Below are 27,230 nucleotides of genomic sequence, written 5' to 3'. Positions count from 1 at the left end.
ACAGCCATCATGTTGCTCCTCGCTCTTACGAAACGGGGGCATACGAAGAAGACATGCTCTGCAGTCTCCTCCTCTTACACGCACTCGGGACACATGGGGGACCCCGCGTGCTCGAACCTGTGCAGATATTGCCTGAAGCAACCATGGCCTGACAGGATCTGTGTCAGGTGGAAGTTCACCTCGCCATGTCGCCTCCCGACCCAGCCGGATATCTCCGGTATAAGTCGGTGCGTCCATCTGCCCTTTGTGGAATTAGACCATTCCCTCCGCCAACGGAGCATCGAGAATGACCTTCTGGTGCCTCGTATGCCCCTTGTGTCACGGTGGTCGAAACACTCTCTGTCCTCCTTGATGGCGATGCTGATAGGCATCATGCCGGACAAGACACAGATTGCATCGTATGACACCGTCCGATACGCACTCACAACTCTCAGGCACATGAACCTGTAGGTACGTTTACCGCGGTAACTGTTAGTACCCAGCGCTCTGGACCATACTGGCCCACCATACCTAAGTATGGACGAAACCACGCTGGCAAGAAGTTTCGCTTGCTGCCATAGACCGCTGAGCTATTGGACATCATACGAGATAGTGCTGCAACAGCCGATGAGGCCCTCTTACAGGCATAGTCGACGTGGCTCCCGAACGTGAGCTTGTCGTCGACCATAACCCCCAAGAGCTTAACCGACGCGATGTGTTTAAAGTCTGCAAATGCACGGAGAATCGGCCATAGGATATGATCAAAGTCAAATAACAAATCGTTTGAAATGACTGGTTTTATCGAAATGACAACATCCTCGACTTTTGGCTTCTGTGCATCGCCTTAATTCTGAATATATTCATATTGGGTGGTATTCGGTCATTTTCAGCAGAATTTCTGGCATCAATCTGCCCAGGTATTTAGTTATTTTGGTTGTTTTCCAGAAACTAAAAGTGGTCGTGTTCAAATTCAAAATAGTGTCCAGGGTCAATGTTTGGTTTCTATGCATCATCTCGATATTCATATTGAGTATTATTCGGTTATTTTCGACTGTTTCCTAGAAGTTGCCATTAAACAATTCGAAATAGTGCCTGATTGGTTATTTTAGGCTGTTTTTCACAAACCGGAAGTCGCCGTCTTGGATTTCAAAATGGTATTTAAGATAATTTCTGGCCTTTGAGCATCATTCTGATTGAAGAAACACCCATCCTCCTGTGAGCTCCTGTGTATCATTCTAGATCCGGATATTATTACATTGGGTGGAAATCGGCCATTTTTGGCTGTTTTCCAGAAACCGTATGTTGCCATGTTACAATCCAAAATGTTGCCTGAGGTCAATTATGGAACATATTGGTTACCACTTAAATTTTCAATCACCAAATATGGTTCCATTTAGTTGATTAGTTCGCGAGATGTGCAGCAAATTGTGCAGAAACATGTGCTTCCAGAAGAGGGAGGGGCGTCGAACCATTATGGACATATTTGTTACCTCTCAAAACATTCTCATACCAAATTTGGTTGTATTTTCTTGATTTGTTCTAGAGCTGTGCGAAAATTGTGTTTCATTTGTATGGGACCTCTCCCTCATAGAAAAGGGAGAGGTGTCAAACCATCATGCACATATTTGTTACCTATAAAAATATTCACCTGCCAAATTTGGTTCCATTCAGTTGGTTAGTTCTCAGGATGTGCAGAAATCTGTGTTTCATTTGTATGGCAGTCCTCCCTTCCAAAAGAAGGAGGGGTGTCAAAACATTATGAACATATTTTTTACCACTAAAAACATTTACCTGCCAAATTTGGTTCCATTTAGTTGATTAGTTTTCGAGATGGGCAGAAATTTGTGTTTCATTTGTATGGGACCCCTCCCTTCCAGAAGAAGGAGGGGTCTCAAACTATCATAGGAACCTTTATCGGCACCAAAAACCCATACATACAAATTTTCACGCCGATCGGTTCGGTAGTTTTCGAGCCTATATGGATCAGACAGACAGACAGACCGGACTGCATTTTTATATGTATAGATTACAACATCAATTTTTTAGAACCTTAAGAGTGAATATACATATATTGGATTGAAGCGTTCTTGTAAATCTATTTTCATAAATAATAAGTTTCAATGAGAAAGGCTGGGTCTGACCGCTAGGTGGATTAATTTAGGTTTTGGAAGGTTCAATCACTATAGAATCTAGGAAAAATATTTACATTGCTGAAATATGCATTTCAAAAATTGGTTTTTTGGTGTAGCTTCGCAGAGAATGTGTCGTGTGTACTTCACTAGATAATCTAATGAAGAAGCTACAGTTAAAATTTCAAGTCAGTCGGACGTAAAGAAGAAACCCTTTTCTTTTCGCTGGTCTGTGCAGAAATATATTCGAAAAACGTCAATAAGCAAACCGGATTCGATGATGTCTTAAAGGAGCTTCGTTAAATTGGGACTTCGTTACGTGAGGTTCGCCAGAAGTTCGCTGAAACTCGGATGGCACTCGAACAAACTCGTTTGCAAATATCGGCTATTGTGAAGGCAAATAGTCAAATCGAAAAATCTCAAGCCTTTCTAGCTGAAAAGTTTGATGAGCTGAATGCTGGTCTTAACTCGATAAAGACTGAAATAGGAGATTTACGTACGGAGAGCAAAAATATCCGGCAGAAGGTAGCAGAAAACTATGATCAACACAAGTGTCTCGCAGAGAAGGTTGAGAATCTAGAATTGGAGCTGGATGATCTGCACCGTAAATCGATGTATAGGAACGCAGTAATCCTCGGTCTACCCACCGTGGAAAACGAAGATGTTAAAACACATGTTCGTAATGTTGGATTAGCTATCGGATACGACATTCCTGTCGAGAGCATTCTGGAAGCCCGACGATTGAATTGAAGAAATGTTTCCGATGCCGTTCCACCAATCATCGTCACCTTTAAAACGACTTGTGCTTAGGAAGCCTTCTTTGACTGTAAGCGAAAGCACGGTATTCTGCTAGTATCAGCCCTCGGTGGATTTTTTGCTGCTTCAACGAAGAGAATCACCATCAGAGATGAATTGACCCCGTTCGGAGGGGAACTGCTTGAAAAGTGAAGAACATTCAACCGGAACTTGGAACCAAATACATATGGACGGGAAGAAACGGCAGCATCCTTGTCAGACGAGCTGAGGGGGCTAAGGACGAAACCATTCGTAGTAAACAGAAACTGCGTGCTTTGACTAAAACATCACTGAAGCGCAAAGCATTGTTGACTTCAACGCCTGTAGGCTCACCGTTGGCAAAGAAGTAAGAAGAAAATAGTTTAATTTTGCAGTTCTTTTAAACTATTATTCCTTATAATGATCAATGTTTCTAATGATAAAAAAAATCTTATTATAATTCCATAATCGATCTGAACAAAAATTTAGCACAAAGTCGTGGCTGTAAATCTTCAAGAATATTGCAATTCAATGTACGCAGCTTGAATAATTCAGATAAGTTCGACAGAATAAAAGATATGTTGGTATTATACACTGGTCATATAGTTCTTGTGATAGGAGAGACTTGGCTTAAAGACGACAACAGGTCACGAAATTCAACGATATAATAGTATTTTTTCTTATCGTCATTCTGCTCAAGGAGGTGGATTAGCTGTTTACATCGCGAATGGAATTGAGTATGAGTAGGTTCAGAATGAACAAGAAAATGGCTACCACCATATTTATGTTCGCCTCAAATGCGGAAAGTCACCGTTCCACTTGCACGCCGTATACAGACCACCATCCTTCGCATATTCAACTTATTTAACCAAGCTAGATGCGATGATAGATTTAACTAGACCAGGGGACTACTGTGCAATTATAGGTGATGTCAATATCCAAGTAAATGAAGTAACTTCAACCACAACAGATTATTTGAATCTTCTCGATAGCTATAATTTTTCTGTAACAAATACATTTCCTACTCGTCCCAGTAGCGGTAATACACTAGATCATGTAGTTTGTTCTGAAGCGCTGAGAAGCAATATACTAAATGAAACTGTTGAGTCCGATATCAGCGACCACTGTTTTATTTTATCTAGATTTTCACTTTGCCACACAGTGGAAATAAGGACTCTAGAAAAGCTCATCACCAACTTTTCAAGATTAAACAAAGCTTTCGCAGTCACCATTCATGAACTCTCAGATGCATTATCAGTTCACCGCTTGCGAGATGTGCTGGATTTATACAGTCAATTGAAACAGCAATTTACTAAAAAAGTCACGGTCCGAGCTAGGGTAAAGGGTTTTTGCCCATGGATGTCATTTGACCTCTGGAGACTCATTCATATGAAAAAAGGGTTTGCACGACATAAAAAACGGCCCACCGATAATCATTTGAAGGAACTTCTAGCCCATGTATCTAGAAAAGTTCAATTAGAAAAGGAGAGCAAAAAGGTCTTACTATAGCTCGATCTTTCGAACTGGAGATCAAAAAAATATATGGAAAAATCTGAACCGGAAGAAATCAAAGGCGAATCCCACAAAACTCGAACTGAATGGTCATGTAACATCACATGGCCCAGTAGTTTCAAATGCGTTTGACGTCTACTTTAGCACCATAGGACCCCAGCTTGCCTCAGCAATACGCAGTAACGGTGATGTCAATCGTTTCGGCACCCTGAACTAACAAAATAAATTCAATTTTCCTGATGCCAGCAACAGAACAAGAACTCATCCTCAGAATTAATAGACTTTCCAGCCTCATTTCTCAAAACTTTCTCCTTTCGAACTTTCGACTTTCTACAGAGGAACCGTTTATTATACAATTATCAATATGGATTTCGTGCTGGCCCGAGTACTTTAACTGCCGCTTGGGAACTCGACGATATTACAGGAGCACTAGACTCAGGGAAATTGATGGGAATCTTGTTCATTGATCTGAAAAAGGCGTTCGATACCATCGATCACCAAATCTTACTCCAGAAACTTGAGTACTACGGAATTAGAGGTGTTGCCAATCGATTAATTGGTAGCTATCTTACTGGCCGAACGCAATACGTCTAAACCAATGGAGCCAAAAGTGCCCCGTGTGATTTGACTGTTGGTGTTCCACAGGGAAGCAATTTAGGCCCGTTGCTGTTTCTTATCTACGTAAATGATATAGCAAAACTCAGATTGCATGGTAAATCGCGCTTGTTTGCTGACGATACCTCCCTGTCGTATCCTAGTTCCAATCCGGATCTCATAAAAAATCAAATGTCGGAGGATATGGGATTGCTGCAAGAGTACTTTGCCGAGAACCTCCTGTCACTCAACCTAAGCAAGATATATGATATTTCACACGTCCCGCTCTGTATCTGCTTCTAACGCCCCTCTTCTAGTAAACTCAACTGAGATCCTTCAAGAAAGCAATTTTAAATATCTTGGACTTGGATACTTGACTCCTCATTGACATGGAAACATCATATTGCAGCAGTGTCGTCCAGTCTAAGTTCAGTTTGTGGCCTTCTATGGAAGACCTCTAAATTCCTCCCACGTAAGCAACTTCTAACACTTTACCACGCACTTGGCCAGTCGAAGTTGCAATATTTAATTTCAATTTAGGGAGCTGCGAATAAAACGAACCTGAAATCACTTCAACGGATACAGAATCGCTGTCCGAAAGCAATATTAAAGAAACCTCGTTTATATCCTACACTAAATTTGTATGCGGAAGCTGATGGATCTATACTGCCGGTAATGGCCTTGCGGAAGTTGCAATGCGTGACACAAATGCATAATATGTTGTTCAATATAAACGCACCTCACAACCAGCGACTCGCCATTCCTACTCACAGTTGTGATCAAGGAATCGAACAAATTTGGTGCTCAGGAGACCAAATACAGAGATGATAAAACACTCCTGTTCATACTTTGCCAAGTCACAATACAATACAATGCTTTGCCCGCCTCAATTAAAAACGAAAGGAGTCTGATAAAATTCAAAAAAGCTGTAAAAGTCAGTATACGAGAAAACCTTCAAATATGTTATAAAGCAGCACAGAGGATTCTGCTGCCCGTACTGCATAGTCAAGCTCGACATGGTCTATATTTCTTCCACTCGGGCTACTCGGGTAGCAAGGTCAACTATACTGTAAGCATTCACGTCATCTCCGGCAACAGTATTACCATCATCAGTTTATCTTGAGCTTGATGTTCAAGTGATCTCCTCAGCCTTCCTATCGAGTCTTGTGCGTCACTAGTTCCAAGTTTCAAGATGACCGGGTCGTTCGCTGCTTCGGTTTTCCTGCTGTCTTAACTACATGATTGCGGATCCATACTACCCAATTGTGCTGCTAATGTTCTACGGCAACAACGATATATCGACTACATCAATATATAACATGCATGTTATGAATTTATGAAAGTTCACCGCACTAACTTAAAAGAGCAACTATGCTCACTGAAAGTGCATTTATTGTAAACACAATTGAAAAGGTTGGAGGTTTTGTGCCTGCTGGAGAAGAGGCTTGAAAGGAGCTTCACTCTAACGGGTTTTCCTTCAAATTTTGGATGATGTATGGTGAACATGGTAGCTTGTGTACCACTAGTGTCTATATAAAAACGCTTTTTTTGTGTGAAATCAAGTGCTTTAGGTGATCTAGTGCAAGTGATCCGACGGCCAAATTGGAAATATAAACGGATAAGTAGAAGTGTATTTGCATGCTTTCGATTTATTCGTTTTTTATTGATTTAATTTGTGTCAGCGCCGATCATCGCGTCTATATCACATAGACGCTACGGCTGCTGGTTGAAACATTCATTGTTATATTTTTGCATTGTTCAATGCCTTTAGCCTTTGCCGTTGCTGCTGGACGAGTCCGGCCGGCGGTTGTTTGTTTGTTTAGTATGGACTGTGCAAAGTGTGGTAATGTAGTTCGTGTTAGCGACGATCCCGTAGTTTGTGTGGGCAAGTGCAAATATCGATTTCATCGAGTTTGTACGCCGCTCACTAAAATAGCGGCGAAAGTCGTTAACGATAATGAAAATATTGTTTTCAAATGTGCTTCATGTTTATCGGCCCAAGAAGACGGCGGGAAAGATGATGCTATGAGTAGTGAGCTGACGGAGATCAAGAGTGTATTGTTATCTTTGTCTCAGTCGCTCACAGATACTCAAAGCGGAATCAAAACCCAGATAAACAGCGCGATTGCTAATGGAATTGAAAATATTTTAAAATCGCTCGCAACTCTCTTCGTGAGAGTATGGCAAACATTGAAGCCAATGTTGCCAAAAAGCTGGATGATTTTAAAATGAATTTAATTGCTAATAATAATGATCGGGATAAACATGCTGCAATGAGCAGAAAAAGGTCTAGAACTGAGAGAACGATTCACTCTGAGTCGGACTCTATTCCCAACAAGAAAAAAATAATTTCGAATAAGCGTGACGAACCAATAGAAGATGCGGTCAAGCAAAATGACGAGGTTTTTATTTCTGAAAATGCTGTGACATAAGCCAACGTTTTGGCGGGGTCGAGTGGGAATGCAAATAAATTGAAGCGTTTGGAAAATCGTAAGACTCGGCCGGTCATTGTGATTAAACCAGTCGAGTCTTCTCAATCTAGTGAAGATACTAGAGTTTTTTTGAAAAACAATTTAGATCCGAAAATACACAAAATTAGAAACTTTAGAAACGGGAAAGCAGGTTCGATAATTGCTGAGCGTGCAATAGGGGATAACATTGATGTCGTGAAAAGGATATTGAAAGCAATTTAGGTGAAAAATATAATGCTGTTATTACTACAAACGCTAAGCCTAAGTTGAAAATTGTGGGAATGAGTGATCAATATTCCCCCGAAGTCTTTATTGACTTGTTAAAAAGTCAAAATAATGACCTCGGTATTAATGATGTCAAAGTTATTGCGCAATTTGCAAATGCAAGCTTCAAATATAATAAGTATAACACAATTATTGAAGTTGATAAGGACACTTTTAACCACTTGATGACTGGTGGTAAAGTAAACATTGGGTGGGATAGGTGTTCGGTTCAAGAGGCCGTTAATGTTCTACGTTGCTTCAAATGTGGAGAGTTTGGACACAAAATCACAGAATGTGTTAATACTGAAACGTGCTCTAAGTGTAGCGAAAAACATAAAACATCGGAATGCTCTTCGACTGATTCTAATTGCGTAAATTGTTTGAAATCTATTAAAGAATTTAATTTGAACTTGGACGTAAAACATCCAGCATTTAGTACAAAGTGTCCGGTATATCGGAGACTGTTTGAAAAAAGAAAAAGCAACATGTTGGTAAGTAAATAGCAACTGAAGAAAATGCAATGTGAGAGGAAGTTAGAGATAGTTTACCTAAATATTGCTGGTTTATCTACAAATTATGCCGCTTTGCGGCATCTTGTGGAAACAACACGTCCGATGTTAGTGTTGCTAGCTGAAACTCATATAGTTGAAGCTGATGCATTTGATCAATTTAACATTCCGGGTTATAAAGTTGCTTTTTGCCTGTCACACTCCAGACATACAGGAGGGGTTGCTATTTACGCCAAGGAATCTATTAAATTCAACACTCGGTTGAATGAATGTGTTGAAAACAATTGGTTCCTGGGTATATCAGTTGAAAAAGGCATGACGATGGGAAATTTTGGAATTGTATACCAATTCCCCCAGTTCAAGTGACCAGCGGTTTTTGGAAATTTTAGATAACTGGTGAGAGATTTTTGTAGATTTGAATAAATTTAACGTTATTGCTGGTGATTTTAATAATAATTGGCTTAATGAACCAAATTCGAATCAATTGAAGCAATTAGCAAATTTTTTCAATTTGAGACAAACGGTTTGTCAATACACAAGAATTTCCAGACATTCTCGTACATTAATAGATCACGTGTTTTCAAATTTTGATAATGTTCATTCTTTTACAGAGGCCGATTACAAAATTACAGATCATGAGACAATTTTTGTTTTTATCGAGAATGACCGAAACCGTGATGATAAAGTAAAGATAACTGGAACAGATATTCGCTGGAACAGATATTCGAAACAAGCAGTGTCTCAACTTGTTTCGAGAAGCTTGGATTTTCAACCAGTAACTAGTGATTTGGACAATAAAGCAGCTATTCTTACCAACACACTGAAAGAATGTACCAATAGTTTAGTTTTAGAAAAACATGTAAACTTGCATAATGCAAACAGCTGGTACTCTTTAGATCTTCTGCGTTTGAAACGAAAAAGAGATAAAAGGTACAAGCAGTTTTACAGAAGTAACAGTAGCGATGATTGGTATAGGTACACCGCGGCGCGTAACATGTATTCACGGTCCTTGAAAAAGGCACGGTGTGAATATATACAGCGGAAGATTGATCAACATCAAAATAACAGCAAACAGTTATGGAAAATTTTAAAAAAACTAATGAAAAGTAAAGATTGTTGCCCGCAATCCATAACTTTTAATGGCTTAGAAGAACAATCGGCGCGAGTAATTGCAAATAAATTTAACAGTTATTTTGTTAACAGTGTTCAATCGATCAATCAAAGTATTGATTTGGTCAATGAGCCTGACGAAATAATACAGCCGATCCATAATAACTGTAGCTTTGATGGTTTTCATCCAATTACTTTTGCAGAGTTGAAAGATATTTGTTTTTCTTTGGAGAGATCGGCTGGTATCGACAATGTCAACGCAAAAGTAATACAAGATTGCTTCATGTCATTGGACACGATCTGCTGGACCTTATTAATGAATCGTTGCGAACGGAGCACGTGCCTGAAGTTTGGAAGGAATCGCTTGTGGTTCCTACCCCCAAGATTAATGGGACGGATGAAGCCGAAGAGTTCCATTAATATGTTGCACACATTAGAGAAAATTTTAGAACTAGTTGTAAAAGGCCAGCTGATGGATTATTTAAATAGTAATGATTTGCTAATCCCAGAGCAATCAGGTTATCGAGAGGGGCACTCTTGTGAGTCTGCATTAAATCTGGTGTTAGCAAAATGGAAAGAAAAAATCGATGCTAAGGAAACTATTCTTGCTGTATTTTTGGATCTAAAACGCGCTTTTGAAACAATTTCTAGGCCCTTATTGTTACAAACATTGGAGCGCTTTGGTATCGTAGGGACAGCATATAAATGGTTTGAAAGCTATTTGTGTGCTAGAACTCAGTAGACTCGTTTTAATGATTTTGAATCGGATTCCATTGCTAATACACTTGGTGTACCGCAAGGAAGTGTTTTAGGGCCCATTTTGTTCATAATTTATATTAATGACATGAAGCGAGTTTTACTGTTTTGCGATATAAATTTATTTGCCGATGACACTGTTCTGTTCATTGCAGCAAAAAATCCAAACGATATTGTAACACTTTTGAATCAAGATTTAAATAATCTGGCGAATTGGTTAAAATTTAAACAGCTTAAATTAAATATTAGTAAAACACAGTACTTGATAAATTCTTCTGCCAACTCCAGACCAGACGTGAACATTGTAATTGATGGTGAGACGATTGATCGCGTGAATGAAATAAAGTATCTTAGAGTTATTATTGATGACAAGTTAACTTTTAAGTCTCACATAGATAATGTCATCAAGAAAATGGCGAAAAAATACGGTATCTTGTGCCGTTTGAAAAATGAATTGACTGTTAGTAGTAAAATTAGTCTTTATAAGTCAATCATTTCACCACATATAGATTTTTGTTCATCTATACTATTTCTTGCAAATAATACACAAATGTTGAGACTGCAGCGCTTACAAAATAAAATAATGCGATTAATTTTAAGATGTAATAGATACACTTCCTCGAGTTTTATGCTGGACGCATTGCAATGGCTTTCTGTGAAGCAAAGAGTTTATTTTTTGACAATGGTGTTTCTATATAAAATTTTAAATAACATGCTGCCTCGCTTTTTGTGTGATCGGATTGATAGAGGAAGTGATTTTCATAGGTACAACACTAGAAACGCGGTTGATGCTAGAACACCACATTTTTTAATCGGAAGATCACAGAACTCTCTGTTGTACAAAGGAATTAACTTTTTCAATTCGATGCCAAGACAGGTTAAACGTTCAGCAACAATGGCGGAGTTTAGAAGGCTTTGTATTTCACACATAAAGTCTGTTTTGTAGACAGATTATATAGAATTTTTTGTAAATTAATGACGAAGATTGTAAAATTTAAAAATGACGAAGATTGTAAAATTTAAATTTTTTTTTTCTATTTATTGGGTTCATTAAGTTATTATGTTTACTGATGAAGATGGATTTTTGTTTGAATATAGTTATATAGTATTAAATAGTAGAGTTAAAAAAAATGAGTCGGCTACACATGTTTGAGCCACGCGCGCGAAGACTGACATAGACAATCTGGATATTGAATACATCAGGTTTCAATCCCTGAAATTGAAACAAAAAGCATGTCGGGTTGATAAGTTGCTTTTTATTTTGTAATAGTATATATGCTGTTATTTTCATTTTCTACATTTATCTGTTTTTACGATTTAGTACAAAGGGTTGGGAGAAAAAACTGAAAAGGCTTGGGTTTGCCTGTGGACTGTAGAGCTCGTTATCGAGAATTATAGAAACATAGGATCTCTCTCGTAGTTCTGGATCGTTATCCAGAACCAATTCTGATTAGTTAGCGCTCCTAAATGCTAGGTTCAATTCCTAACCAAGTCCAGATAATTTTCGGGTTGGAAACGTTCTGGATGAGCCTTGGATCAATGTTATTGGAAAATCGTTTTTTTAATTTATTTTCAAATTATTGGTATTCTATTGAAGGGTTACTATGTCTGTATTGATAACCAGTCCGTTATTAATTTGTCAACTGGTTACATTGTTTGACTCTATATAATATCTTACTTAGATAAATCGACCAGCTCAAACCGATGTAGGGGTATGAGGTGGGATCATCATCATCATCATCATTCACTGAAGAAAGAAATATAATATTATTATTATTAAACATATTATTATTATTATCTTATTATAAACATTTTCAGTTCTACTGCTCGCCGATTTTGAAACCATGGTTTTGAGAAAAACGTGTTTAAAGTTTCAAAATGCTTTAAGTCTTAAGAATCGCAATGATAAAGCCCCTAATAATTTTTTATTACCAGTCAGCTATCCCTGCGCCGTAAAGTTGTCTTTCCTGGGCCTTATTTGCGTATTCTTCCTTTTTTTTGTCTGATGTAAGGCTGCGCCCAGGCTCTTTCGCGATATCGGACATGCGATGCTCAGCGACTTTGACGGTCGACGGTCAAACGGTTAACCCAAGATTATGTATTAGAGGACAGTTACAAATATCGGCATCACCGCAGTTCGAACAAGACACAAGAATCTTAAAGCCTAGTCCACGCTTGCTCGACTGTGAAAACCGCACATCACTAGGGGAACTGCTCCATTATTCATCTCAGCCCGTATATTCATCTCATTCAACATGTAAACACAATTAAAAACAGGAAAAAACGCATATTTTCTTCTTAAACCAACATGCTAATCCATGGAATGGATTCTTCTTAGTTCACTTTAGATTCCTCATAAAGTATAATCCCCAAAAACTCACTTGAAAGCACTAAATTTGATATTATAGTCGGGCATCTGCACTCGAAAACTCAGTTAATTCAATCATCTACCTCAGAAAACAAAATCCGCGCATCGTTCTATACGGCTACAACGGGACTCGTTCAGCAGCCAACCAAAGTTTTTTTCATCACTAGCGGTCCACTTAGGGCGACTCCATACAAAGGCTGGCCAAGCAAAAAAAGTGTCGATAAATGAGACAAAAACTTGATATTTACATAATTTTGGGGCGCTGAACACGAATTTGGCATCAATTTTTTGTTTGGGGCCGTCCATAAAGCACGAAATCCAATTTTTAATATTTTTGGCACTTTTTTTGTCTTTTTATAGAATTATAGGATCTTTGACCACAAGTAGGGCCACCGGGCGTCCTCCCCATTGAAAATATACGTAAATAATGGACGACCCCCCCCCCCAAGTTTTGCTTAAAAATATATATATATTTTTTTTAATAAACTAAAACAACATAAGTAATACAAACTATTTACAAATTGAAAAAAAACATCATCAGAATCCTCATCTTTCGCTGTGATCGCTTAAATCTCGTGTTGAATTGTTTCCAGAAAATTTGAAGTTCCTTATACTTATCAGCAGGAAAAATATCTTTCGCTGCAATTTTCATTTCTTCTAGTAATTTTCGATGTTTCATTGTTTCATATATATGTTATCTTCCTAACCCGAGTTCTATGGTTGAAAGAGGACATTTAAATACATGTATAACACCATGAATTGATAACTTACTAGACATTGAATTAGGTGGTGCCGCTAAAGTTGAAGGCTCCATGATAAAATTCAACGAATTTATGAATTTGAAAACCAAGACACTGGAATGACACAACGTTCTAAATGAATAGGAAAAGATGCAAAGGGAGACGACAGTTCTTTGTTTTTTTACTCATAAAGCAAAATGTGTGCTTTACTTTTGTATGCCAACGAGTGCAAAGCAAAAGCAATCTTCAAACGGGCTATTGTTAGTCGGAGTTTGATGGTATGAATTTGCTGCTAGTATTTAACACTTCAATCAGTTTAGCGAATTCATGATCATAAATTGAAAAGAGTTGAATGTTTTTAATATTGTTTTAAATTTGCAGAAAGTGATAAAGTTTGACATAACTAAAAGTTTCATAAAGATTTGTTTACTATTTTCTTATTTAACACTTATTTTATAACTTTCAATTGATAAATATTGTAATTTTTGCCCAAATTTTTATCTTATTCTCACGGATTGAGTTCGATATCATAAATTTCCATTAATGGGGTATCATATTTATGATTAAAATTAATCCTGGATGAAATTTCAACCTCAAAAATAAGAAATAAAAAAATCTGCTATCGCTTTTTTCACTAAAGTGACAATTTGCGCAGTTTTGCGCAGCAGCGAATAGTATGCATTTGAAAGCTCACGTTTCTACCTAAATTTTGAATGTAGTCACAACCGTGGCAAACTGCGGCAACTAAACTTTTAAGCTACTTTTTTACAAAAAATCACGTTTTTTTAAATTTTTTCTAGTGTCAGGCCTATTATGAACAAATTTTACAATATCTAATAAAAAAGGTTTGTTTTGCACAATATTTACAACAACTTTTTCTTTGACGTCAAAAAAATCCAAGCTATCATTGAAGCTACAGAGCGTTTCAAAGTAATGTACTTTTCTCAAAAAAAAAGACAAAAAACGTCAGTTCGCCAAGCTTTCATGATATTGCGCCCAAATTTTGGATTTAGACACTTGAATGTTATAGCAATAAAGGAAAAATATTATGAAACAGCTAACGAAAAAAAATTGTTTTTGGCTGATGGCCAGCGATTCCCCACTGTGCGGTGTTGTATATCTTGTTGTTTTAAACCGCTGACATCTGTTACACTGTCAACAATTCAATACCCCATGCTATCAGTTAATGAGACTTGTTATAATAAAAAACACTCAATATTTAACAAACGGAAATTCGATAATTTTTACGCACATTAAACGATTACTTTGGCAAGACACTTTATATCCACAAGACTTTATGGATTTGACGGTTTGACCCGAGCGTCAGTGACATTTCTCAGCATGGATTGGTATGATCGAAAATTCCTGCTACAAGTAGGGTTACGAAGGATTGCGAAAAATATTTGATCGCGTAGGTGTTCATCTTCCGTTTTCGTCTCATCAATCTTTCAAAATCTTGCAGTTCCTAAGACTTGGTTTGGGTTTTAAGGATATTGGGTGGCATTGTGCAGCTTGATTCGAACAATTTTAGCTATTTTCGAGTAGGTCACATACTGCCAGTTATGCTTCAAGCTTAAAAGGAGCAGTCATTGTCATTTGTCCTGCGGCTCATCTAATCCGCAAATTCAAAAAATACGAAAAACGAAACATAACGCCCCCAGCGATCATTTAGTTTTGTTCGAGTTGCTCGAAACAAAATGCTCAATGTCACCCCAGCATTTTGAACGTTTTCAGTTCAGTGTCTTCGAGGAACATTTTTCTGGCCTCTTAAGTTCTCCTCTAGTCCCAATACAATTAAGGCGAATAGCCAACATATTTGTCATCCTGGTGGTTGCAAACCAAGTAGTTGAGCTTACGGTTATGGTCTTCCAGAATTCCCCCTTTTGCTGGTCGGTTTCCTTGAAACCAAAAACGACAAACCTGTTCATTTTCTTCTTCAGAAAAGCCACAAAAATGAATTGTGAATTGTCATAAAAAATCTTTGTTTTGTTTTTTCCCCAACACTCGCAAAACGCTTGTATGAAAATAGCTAGAAATGAGGTATTCAATTAAAATATGACATTTTACCCACCTATTGGTAGCGTACAATGGGTTTTAGAACGATCTATTTCTTGTCCCAAAAAGTGACAAAAATAGACCAAAACGTATACCAGTTTCAAATTTTTTCAATTTAGATCTAGTATAAACCAAAATTTTCACCACCGGTGCAGCAGTGAATTTGAGTTTGTTCCAAAAAAATAGAACAAAACAACGATTTGGACCACCGCTGAAGATGCCCTAATACTTCAATCTTTGAAATGTTCACCTCAAATTTCCTAAAACAAGCTTTAATTAGCAGGAATATATGAGATGAATTTCTACAATTCCCAAATTTCAACTGTATGTATTTTCATCTGTTTTCACTGCGTTGAAGAAAATCAAGAGTTGCCAAATCAGTCCTGTTAATACGAAAAAATCATACTGAAAATGTTGAATTATTCCGATATAATTGACATAAATCTACAGCAATCTACAGTGGTTACCTAGGTTACCAGTTTTGCTCGTAAACAACTGCAGCGGATATCTAGGTAACCTACTACGACGGACTGCGGCACCGTTCATTCATGATAATGTGTTTCATTCATGATTAACAGTGTGATGAATATGGGGGCGTCGTGAGATGAATAATTGAGCAGGGATTCAAGTTTTGAGATGGATATGGAAGCGTTGTGAAAAATGGTTTTGTTTCACAAAATTTAGGATAAATCTAGCTAATTTTACTAAATATACAATGCTAAACGATTCCATAAGAGTACGTAAGCATATTTAGTTTATTTGTTCAATGATTTCGTGAAAATTTGGTGTTTAATCCGTGCATTCTTCGTGAATATCGGCTTAATGAGATGAATAATGGAGCAGTTCCCCTATAACATTTTTTACACACTCCTAATTGAGCCGTTGCGGAACAGAGTGGTCTATGCGCCATCGAGCAAATTTGTCAGGAGAAGCAATTTTCGAAAAATCTCTGAATAAAATTCAGTTTAACGGATTCTTTCAAACAAAATATTCTAATACAAAGGTTACATAGACCACTCTGACTTCATATATATTTCACTGGAATCCTCGTATCGTTATTAACAGAGTGGTCTATGTACATCAACATAAATAAAATTGACGTTAACTCGTATAAAATGGCTAGTGTCACATGTTATATGATGTACATGGTATGTTACATGTAACATGTGATGTGTAACATTACATGTAACACATTATTGGTGGCGAACCAGCCTGTGACTGAAAGCCACCTAAATAAAGTAATAAAAAAAGTAACACAAAAGTAATCCGGATCACCTTCGAACGCAAGGCGGTTAGGCGGGTGTCGCTTACTAATTTTACTCTGGGTTGTTCTGGTAATATTTAAGTACTTTTGAATATGACTCACAGTTAAAAAGTATAGAAAAACTCAAAGAGAGAACGTACACAACGAGAACGGCTGATCGATTAAGCAAAGGGAAATTGTGAGTAAACACATGCTGTAAAGACGCTGTAACGGTCGAAACTTGATGTAGCGACCTCTATACTTTCAATTTGAAACACGATATCGATCCTAGGTAACTTCTACTAGTTTACAAAGCCGAGTATCGCCTAATTAAACGAAAAATGTGATTTTGGAGCATAAAAGTTGTTCGATAAAAATTGATTTGAACGAACTTTGAGTTTAGATCTGTACTTGGGCGATGTAGATGTTGATTCTAGGATAGTTTTAGCATGATTTAGGCCAATAAAAATGTCAGAAAAAATTTTTTTTGGTGGATATTACCCCTTAAGAAACAATGTGTTATTGACAAGTTGCATTTTCGCTTATTTACTTATTTATTTCAGTTATCCGGTTATCTAAAAAATCGCAAAAAGTATCACGTTAAGTTTTAAAAATTTAACATAATATACCAATAAAGGTGTAAGGGAAATTTTTAATCAACAAATTTGAAATTTTCCGAGAGCCCCCTTATGTCCTTAACTAGTATGTTATGAATAACATTATCTTAGGTAAAAAATATGTGAGAAATTAACTTTTGACAAAAGTTGCAAGGTAAATTAATTATGAGTAGCCAGTTTTAATATAGTTTTTGTCGATGTAGTTCTCGTTACTCTAAAAAATTGCTTGGATCCCAGAAACTTTTGCCGACAATTTCTGACGATTTGCTTTTTTATAACATTATCTGTTCTATTTCTGTCGATATACAGTCGTACACTAAACATACTCAACCCTATTTCTAAAATCCTTGCATTGGAATTGAAAACTGACCAATGTGAGATCTTAATCAAACTGATTCAACTGAACCGATATTCATGGCTCACACTATTCATTTTGCACGAACTAGCATAATTTTCATCAATAAAAACCCCTTCGCTTTAAGTCCCGTCCATAAATACCAATAAAACTGTTTTACAATCTATTTACTATTTTTCACGTTTTCAACATGTCCAACCATCTCAAACATGCCGTGACCTGCGCAGCTGGCATTCACGTAGCCAATTTCAGCCAAAAACGTGCCAGCAGGCACTACTCACATATACCAGTCGCCACCAGCATCGATTGGAACAGTCGAATGCGACTGTCAATTCCAATAATGTCCAATTCAATTTCCATGCCAGCAGCAATCATCTTGCCGGGTCCAAAATTTCATATAACACCGCAGTGCGCTCTTGTGAACACCAACCGTGAGGGGTTTCAGCACTCTGCTCTAGTTCGACTGGCGTCTAACAATGCAGAATAAAAATAAAATATTGAATTTTGTTTATTCTCGTATGAATGCATAACGTTTAAGCGTTGCAGTTACTTCTGTTGTAGTTATTGTTATTATTGGTACTATCAAAGTGTCTGCAGCGAAAGGTGTCAGAGTACCTCGGCATAAAAAGTACAAATAAACCGCTGAAACTCCTGGAGTCTAATATAAGCATCCCGCAGACTATTACAATAGAAATAATCAAATCAGGGCCATGAAATATGATCGATAAAAAGATTGCATTCGAGTTCGAACAGGTAAAAGATCGGATCCATATAAAAGTGTAACTACAATTTTATATTATCATCCTTTATTTTTCAGTATAAGATTGTAAATGATGAAATTGTTAATAATTATGTTTCATTGTCATCATTGTTCATTTAAAAGTATATGTTTTAAGAGATCTAGAAGAATCAAAAGAATGATTTCTAGTGTAATCTAAATTACTGGTGGCCAAATACTTGTGCATTTATATCATTAGTAGCACCAAAGAGCATTTAAAAATTATTTAGATGTGTGACCGATTTATTTTTAAGTCTGGTAGAACATAAGAAATTGTGTTGAGTTTTTCGAATTTTCATTGTATAGATTTAGGTATAAAAAAACTTGAAGACAAGTCGACAACATATCAGTTAACACTGAGATTGATTGATTCTCTAGTTGTTCTATAGTTCTATAAAATGTTCTCCGTGCAATAAAGTTGCATTTTTATATGTGTCTACGTTCTCTAATTTTTTACAGGTTGCACAAAAGTCTATACCAAAAGCTCGCATCTGAAGGCCCATCAACGAATTCATACAGGTGAGCTTCATTTCGTTATAGGAAATCTCACACTAAAGTTGAATGCAATCAAGCCGTATAGAACTCTCCAATATTATAATTTAAATGACAACTCAAAATACATACTGTCCATGCTGATGACCAAATTTAAAGCCAACGTTTTCATTCATCGACATTTTTTCTCGCAAATATAAATGGTAAACGTAGTGTACTATTTTTTTATACCTTAGTTAACACCATAGTTATCTTGAAGAACACCTCAAGCAAATCATTTTTACAATTACATAAATAAAAAATCGAAAACGCAATGCTGTTTTGCACAGTTGAGCAGTTGCGATATTTTTCGACAGTCAAACTAAACTTGTTCTGTAATTACTAAGGCAAGTTCACTCAACAAGCTCCACTTCCTCAGCCTTTTTCATGCGATGCCCAAACCTTTCAGACTTCTATCAAAATTGGAAGTGCAATCACTGTCGAATCCATTCATTCGATCTGTCAATCACATTGGCTGTCTCACAATCAACAGAAAAGATTCGCTTGTGTGCGTGTGCACATAAGTATGTTGTGCGCTATATGACTCGATATGCCGACAGAAATGCAGTTCCTTTTTAGGTAGCGGTCGTGCATGATCAGGAAAAAAAATCTTCTGAAAGGAACAATTGCAACACTAACCGGCAACTTTCACTTGTTGCATGTATTATCGAACGAAGTGAAGTTATGTAGTGACTAAGTTTCACAAAAAAAGATAACGAACGTGAATTTACAGTTTTCATTTGCTGTTTTTATATACACAACCTGCCAATGAACAGTCGACAGTTTAGTAGGTCGTCTTGATCGTTACAATAGCACACACAATATACATTGCAATCTCCATTTCTTATTTCGCTACAGGTTCACTATTGTGTTGAAAAAAAAAACTTTTTTATGGTATTTTCTATTATATTCTTGGTATTACAGATATGCCACAAAGATGAGAATCCTTTGTTAAAAAGCAAGCTCAGAAAAAGTGACCAAAACAATTATAATTTGAGAAACGTGAAAAACATGCATGCATTTTGTGTGGTGCTTCATGGACACTTCCTACCAGAAAAACCGTTGTGCCCTCAATTGTATAAAAAATGTCAAAAATATGCCAAGAAGATGTATATCATTCGTAAATAAATTAAAGAAATATTTTTTCTATTGTTAAAGTTGAGCTAAGACTGATCTTTCCTAACCTACAGCTTTCTCAATTATGGATTTTAATAGATGCTCTTTTAACGTGAGGATAACACTAATACTAATTTTAACATAATCTGCTTGCTTCTACTCATTGTTTGATAGCGGTTCGTATCTTGACTACTCATTAAGATCTCTTGAGTGAGCTTTTCGTGAGTAGATTTAACGAGCGAACCAATTAATTTATCACCAAAACAGTCAGTTATCTTTTCAGAGACCCAGAAACCGAAAGAGGGAAGTAACTGATCTAGACATTCAGTCGTCATGTCTGTGAAGGCATCCTCATCTCTCGGTTTGCATCTGTATTAAACCGGTTTTTTACTCCGCATAAATCGGGATCTCTTTTGCGTTACACCTTTCTTTACCGTAGTTAAACTTCGTATTTCTTCTTAGATACAAGTAGCAAGTGCGGTACATAGTCAGATGTAATTTGTTATGAAAGAGAGTAAAATTCATTTAATTTTAATTTTCACTACATACAAAATCGAGGGCCACAGTTAAGTATAATTATAAATTATTTCGGTATAGTCTGGCCTTTCTCATAAAAACTCCATTGTTTGTTAATTCAAACAAGCATAAAGGTCATTGCATACGAATTGTACATAACACTTGGACACGACCATCAAAAATTTTGCTCAAAGTCGGGGAAATTATGCATCTAGTGTCACTCTGGAAAAATCCCAATTTTTGTGTCGATTCGAATACCCCCCGCTCTGTGGGACCCTCTCATTGTTGCAAGATAACGCATTTTTTTAAAAACATTTTTTTTCTATTTTCTACAATTTGTAGACGCAAGACGTCCGTAAAATAATGATAGGTGATTTTTGAAGAACCGAACCAAAACCCGAAAAGTTTACGTAAGAAACACTTATCACCCCGAAAAATTAATTACGAAATTCAAAATTAATTCCGTCAAAATATTATTTCTCGAAGTTGGCTCATGTTACCACGGGGTGATAAAGGTTTTTCATGTAAAACTTTCCGAGAAATACGATGAAATTTTCAAATTTGAAATAAAATTAGCTGCATTTGCCGAAAAATGCAAATTTAGTTTTTAAACACAAAAATAATCTATATGGTAACACTTCCTGTTAAAAATATATTTTTTTTTTGGAATCCTATTTATTTTTTTCAAAAATTATCTATCAGTATTTTTCACGCATCTTACATGTATAAATTGTAAGAAAAATTGATTACGAAATGTACAACTATTTTCGTTTAGGTATTATATCTCGAAATTGGCTGATATACCTCGGGGTGATAAGTGTTTCTTACGTAAAATTTTACGAGAAATTATCAAACTCAATAAAATTGGCTACATTTGCAGAAAAATACAAATTAAGTTTCAAAATACACAAAAAAACCTGTCTGACAACACTTCCGGTCAAAAATAATATGTATTCTTGATTCCTTGCTTTATTTTCTTCAAAAATCACCTATCAGTAGTTTTCGAACGTCTTACGTCTATAAATTGTAGGAAATAGAAAAAAATGGATTTGGCAATGGATTTTCCACAGAGCGGGGGGTAATCCAATCGACACCAAAATTGTGATTTTTCCAAAGTGACAATAGATGAATCAACTTTGAGTAAATTATATGATGGTCGTGTCCAAGTTTGTGCTTATTCGTGGTCACTTTGTATGGAATGACCCATATGCACTTCATTTCTTAAAAAACTTGACAGCCTAGTATTTTCTACAGTTTTTCTCATTCCAGAGAATAACTTCAATAACTTAGCTTAAACTTAAATTACTCCCGGCCAAAATGTCAAAATTTGAGTCCAATTCTGCAGAATTATAATACCCAATCCGTACATAGAGTTGTCTGCCAACTAGGCAGGATTCCAACCATTCGCAAAACCAATATGTATATTAGGGTGCCAATGAAAATGGTCATTTTGAGAAACCATATACAAAATGTTCACATACCCAAAAAAACGCCCTGTGAAAAATCTCAGCTCAATCCGACTTGAAATGGGGTGGCGCAAAGCGATTGAATTTTGGCCTTTAAAAATCCAAAAATTAACCCAACGTAGTGGGGTGCATGAAATTTCAGTTTTCGAGATTTTTTTCTGGTCTCAGATGGCTCCAAAATGCATGAAACGTTCAGATCTGGTATCATCTGAAGAAAAATAATTCGATTTTGGAGATTTTTCGAATTTTTCAAGGTCAAACTTCGATTGCTTTGCGCCACCCCGTTTTCAGTCCGATCGGCCTAAATTTTTGCATAGGGTCTTTTTTCAGGTGGATGAACATTTTGTGTGGGGTTTATTCTTTAAATTTTCTGGTTACTTTTTTCTCATATAAGTGATTGGCACCCCAATGTATATGGAATTCGGGCTGTAGACCATTAGAATTTGCTAAGATATCGTACACTGAGCGACACTCTTTACGACTGAAAACTTCAAATATTATTCATTGACACAACAAAATTTCCTAAATCGCTTTATAGTCACAAGAATCACTGATAAGATTTTGAGTTTACTGCTAGGAACTTAAAATTATACATTATTTATTTAGATTTTTTCATTAACCATTTTTAAACTCTGACAACTGTAGGCCACTTGGCTGGGATGTAATTTAATAGCGATTGACAGTGTGCTCTTGATTTTATCATTATGAAAAAAAAAACTCGGTCATTCTTTGACGAACTTTTAACTTACAATTTGTAAATTTTTCGTGCTAAAGTACAGACAACATTCTTTACTGTAAAACTGATACTTCAGCCATATCACGTGTTGTAATCAAAATTCAAAATTTTCGTTGTTTTCAGGGCGATTATCTTCATTCTCAATATAAGCTAATTTTTCAATTTAATTGTATAGAGAATTCAGATTATTCGTGTAGATCGATATCAACAAATTGGATTGAAAATAAAATTTTTCACTAAATATACGTATTACATAAAAATTTTATATTCTGGCTCCGTAAAACAAAAATATGTGTTGTGCCGTGTCAAATAAATACTATTTGAGCTAAAATAAAACTAAAGATTTTATAGTCATATCATTCATATGGATGTATATGAATTCGCATTACTTCACTATCAAAAGAAATTAAAATGACAACATTTCAGCTATTTTAACACATTATTTAAAAATATGCTTTTAGTAAAGTAGGTAATGTTCACTAAGGCGTCATCCACAAGCTACGTAAGGACTTTTCTCGAAATTTAAGACCCCTCCTTCCTCCATAATAAAGCTCAGTAAGATTTTGCATTACCCCCTACCCCCATAAACCATATGCGAGATTTTCTTTTTCAGGAAAAAACTGTTTATGAAAAAGTAACATTTGGTTTTACATATGGCGTATTCGTGAAAAATAAAAACAAAACAATTTAACCAATTCAGTCAATATTATGTTAAAGTTAATAAAAGAATTCAGTAAACGAAGTAAAATACATAATCATTCAGCTGAGGTGAATTCAAGCTTTCCCAAGGTTCAACTGTTAAGATCTCAGCGAAAAATAATTAGAATAATTTATTTTTTTAGTTTTATAAGTTTTTGTTTGTATTTTAAATTTTTCAATCTTATGTAAGATTTTCTCGAATCTCCCTTTCCCCCTCGTAACCATTCGTAAGAAATTTGGAATTTGGTATAGATGCCTCCTCCCTGTCTCCGACAGCGCTCAGTCATTTGCAACCTTAACATTCGCTTTCAATTGAAAATCATTTCATACTTTTGCGAGCTCTCCAGCTGTTAAAATCAATGCTGGACAAATGCTTTTCATTTAAAAGGGATAGTCAAGTTCTGATCAAAATAACGCTAAACAAGACAATATTACGCATGACATCACCTTTCTCGTTATTTGTACGGGAGCGAGAATTAGTTATTTCGAACATATGAAGAGCAACGCCATCAATGGCGTATCGTGACTGAGTGACACCCGGGGATGAAATAAGTATTAGACATCACGGATCGCGGATGTTCAAATATAACTACTTTGAAAAAGTTTTTAGGCGTAATCAAAAACAATCTTTAATCCAGAACTAGGCAGTAACTAGGATATACAGTTTGCTGTTAGTTTCTGCAAATTCATGCATATTCAAATGTTTTAACTGAATAACTAAGTTATCGGAAATGTAAAGTTTTCGTAGCAAATTTTGTAGAGATTCTGGCAGGCGTTTTTAGCCATGCGTGTTTTACCGATGAAGTGACCGCACCCTTATCTTTACTAACATTGCATAAAAAATACTCGTTAAGTATAATATGATTTAGCTCAAACCAAAGACTTTTTAATAAAACATATTGAAGTCTATGGCAAGCAAATCATAGGTTTGCACACAGTGATCAAAACTAGCTCTTGTTTGTATCGATTATTTGGAGCTTGCTGAAAAACCTAGCATACACGCGGTCGTAATATATGGATTGATGCAGACGATGGAAAGGCGTGTGAAAGACGGGTGGATATCCACTTTAGATTGAAGAGCGCTATTTGACATGGTAGCCAAAGGGCTCTCCTCGACGTCGTTGTCATCGTCAGCATCGCTTATGACTATCAAGGCCTCTCGGTAAGCGCGTTCCGTCGGTTAGTTGTCAGAGTTCGGAGTGCCAGACAGAAGTGAACCAGGGTTGTATTATTTGCCGTTCACGTTCACTCATTCAGTTGCAAACCACGCGGCAGTTTGCTAATCACAACAGCTGAATGTTTCGTCACGCTTATAGGCTGTGATTGTTAGTAGACTCAATGCGAGTTCGTAGTTAAAGGTTCACTGACGTCCGTTTACCCGCTGACCCAGATTGTATTTTGATGCCTAGCGGTAGCCTATAGTTTCTATATTAGTTACTTGCCTTAACGAAAACGGTGGCCGTTATCCAAGATGCGTGAAAGTAACAGTTTATTAGTCATCTATGCTGAAGCCTATTAATTGTAAGTGATAATTACAGTAAATTCAATCTGTCACATTCTTGTAGAATTCTGGTAGAATTTGACTTTTTTTTTCACCAGTAACGTCGTACAGCGGACATAGTTTCATACATGTGGTTCACGAGAAATGAACGTTTGAATGTTATTTTTTTAGTCTAAAATTTATAACTCTCCTCGAAGGTTAGATTGAGATATTAAACAATATAATATAATTAAATAATATAATATAAATGTATAATTTTCATTCCAACATCTGATCTCCACACAACTATACAAAAAAAATAACTTGTACGTTTTGTTTCATTCCTCTTCTAATACCGCGTGAATAAATAATGAATAAACAGAAGTTAAAATATTCAAAGCACTTGAAAATTGACGATTTGGTCGTCCTCTTAGTGTGGTATGCGAATTGCCAAAACGAACAAAATTCCAGCAACAGCCGACTAATCCAATCACTTAGAGACCGGCAAGATACTTTAAAACATAACAAGCCCGCACATGCAGAAGATGGTTCAGCATCCGATTGGACCGAGCAAAGGTAGAAAGAGAGAAAATCAACACGACCATTTCTTCAATGGAACCATCCCCTCTCCGCGTGCTGACCTCAATCGTCTCGCATCTCAGATCATTTTCCATATTACTTAGTTCTGTACGTTCGTTGAAGTTCTTCTCGTTCGTTGAATGGACTTAAGAAAACTCTAGACCAATGCTATCTCTATGGTCAGCGGGCGCGGCTATGCAAGTTTTGCCGAGTCCGTTGACGAAGCACGAAAACTACAACACCATAATAAAAACATGTTTCAGGACTCACAGGGGAGTAGTGAAAGGTGTAAAACAGGAAATGTTGTACAAATTCATTCATTCTTCGCTTCATTCATTAAATCTTCTTGTTCGTTTCTGTTTTCGAATGGATACTTGGGCATCTTTTACCCAACTTTTATCGTCTACCTTCACAACCTTTTAACGCTCCAGGTTGCTTGTTGCAGATCCACTTGTAGCAATGATGCGGTAAATCCCTCAACATGTTTCCGCCAAGTGGTACTTTAGCAGAAAAAAAACTTATCCATTGTGCGATACTTTTCCGACCGACGTCGATCCGGTGCTTATCTTTGTTGACTGGCTGACATTTTAACCTCAAACTTGTACGGATGATTTTGAGGTTGTTTTGAACACGTCGTGGTAAACGTAATGTTCTTTTTGTAAAAAATATAGTGGGCGTAATTTGATAAATTTGTTATTCAGATTTCACGTTCGGTTCAGCCCTCATTCAAACCATTGTCAGCGAGCGCAGTTGGGTGCATCCTCTTTCGGATGTGCTGGATGAGAAACTTGTTTCAAATGACTAAACTGTGGTAATTTGATGACGGTTGAGCATAGAAGATGAGATTCGATGCCTCTAATATTGTGGTTTGCATATTCATGTTTCGTAAAATTATCAAAGCATTGTTTTTATTAATTATGGTAAGTGACATGATGTAGCAAATTCATTGCATTGGATTTATTCCTGTGAGTTTTTTTATTATTGATCATTAATGATAATAATTTAGTTCGATGTCTAATTTTTTTTTTCTTGAATAAAAAATACAAATCAATAACTCAAATAATAAATTGAAATGGGAGATATATTTTGTAACTAAACATACTTATTTTTTTGAGAAGTTTTAATATTTACATTGCTATTTTTCTCCGGTGAAATAAGTATATAAAAGAATCATTAAAATTAACTTCGTATTTCTGTAAAGTGCTGAAGTAGTAAAATCTTTATCTTATTTCAGAGGTTTACTTCAGAAACAAATTGCAATCAAAAATACAAATCAATAACTCAAATAATAAATTGAAATGGGAGATATATTTTGTAACTAAACATACTTATTTTTTGGAGAAGTTTTAATATTTACATTGCTATTTTTCTCCGGTGAAATAAGTATATAAAAGAATCATTAAAATTAACTTCGCATTTCTGTAAAGTGCTGAAGTAGTAAAATCTTTATCTTATTTCAGAGGTTTACTTCAGAAACAAATTGCAATCAAAGATCATTAATGCTTATATTATAGAATAAATTTGGGGCAGAAAAAAATTCAACATTTTATTGCAGCCACTCCCAATCAACTGTGTAACTTTTAAGAAATAAAAATTCATCATTGTTCTATCATTGTCACGCAGTAATAATGAAGATCAATTGTTTAGTTTCCGAAATCGTAGCGCTTTATTTGTTGCAAAGTTTTAAGCGCTTAAATTTTCAACGGATTTAGGTTATGTGTATTTATATTTTTCTCTTACGTTTATTTTAACCTCAATCTCATTCTATAATCGTGCTTCCTACAGGAAAACATAACACTATACACTCGCCACTATTTTAGTCTGAAATAGTTTCAAGTGATTAATTGGGTTTT

At 36.2% G+C, this 27,230-nt stretch overlaps 1 protein-coding gene across 1 annotated transcript in view; it reads left to right on the top strand.

The window, feature by feature from the left end:
* The window catches only part of LOC129724545 (dendritic arbor reduction protein 1), a 179,606-nt gene that overhangs the window by 93,130 nt on the left and 59,246 nt on the right, over nt 1–27,230 (top strand). Inside the window, exon 5 of the mRNA XM_055679532.1 lies at nt 18,714–18,773. Coding sequence (XP_055535507.1) covers nt 18,714–18,773 — 60 coding nt within the window. The remainder of the gene's footprint in view (nt 1–18,713; nt 18,774–27,230) is intronic.

Source organism: Wyeomyia smithii, chromosome 2 (genome assembly GCF_029784165.1).
Source record: "Wyeomyia smithii strain HCP4-BCI-WySm-NY-G18 chromosome 2, ASM2978416v1, whole genome shotgun sequence".
NCBI classification, from domain to species: Eukaryota; Metazoa; Arthropoda; class Insecta; order Diptera; family Culicidae; genus Wyeomyia; species Wyeomyia smithii.
The sequence above is the reverse complement of the archived record's forward strand: the minus strand, read 5'-3'. Positions and strand labels throughout refer to the sequence as shown.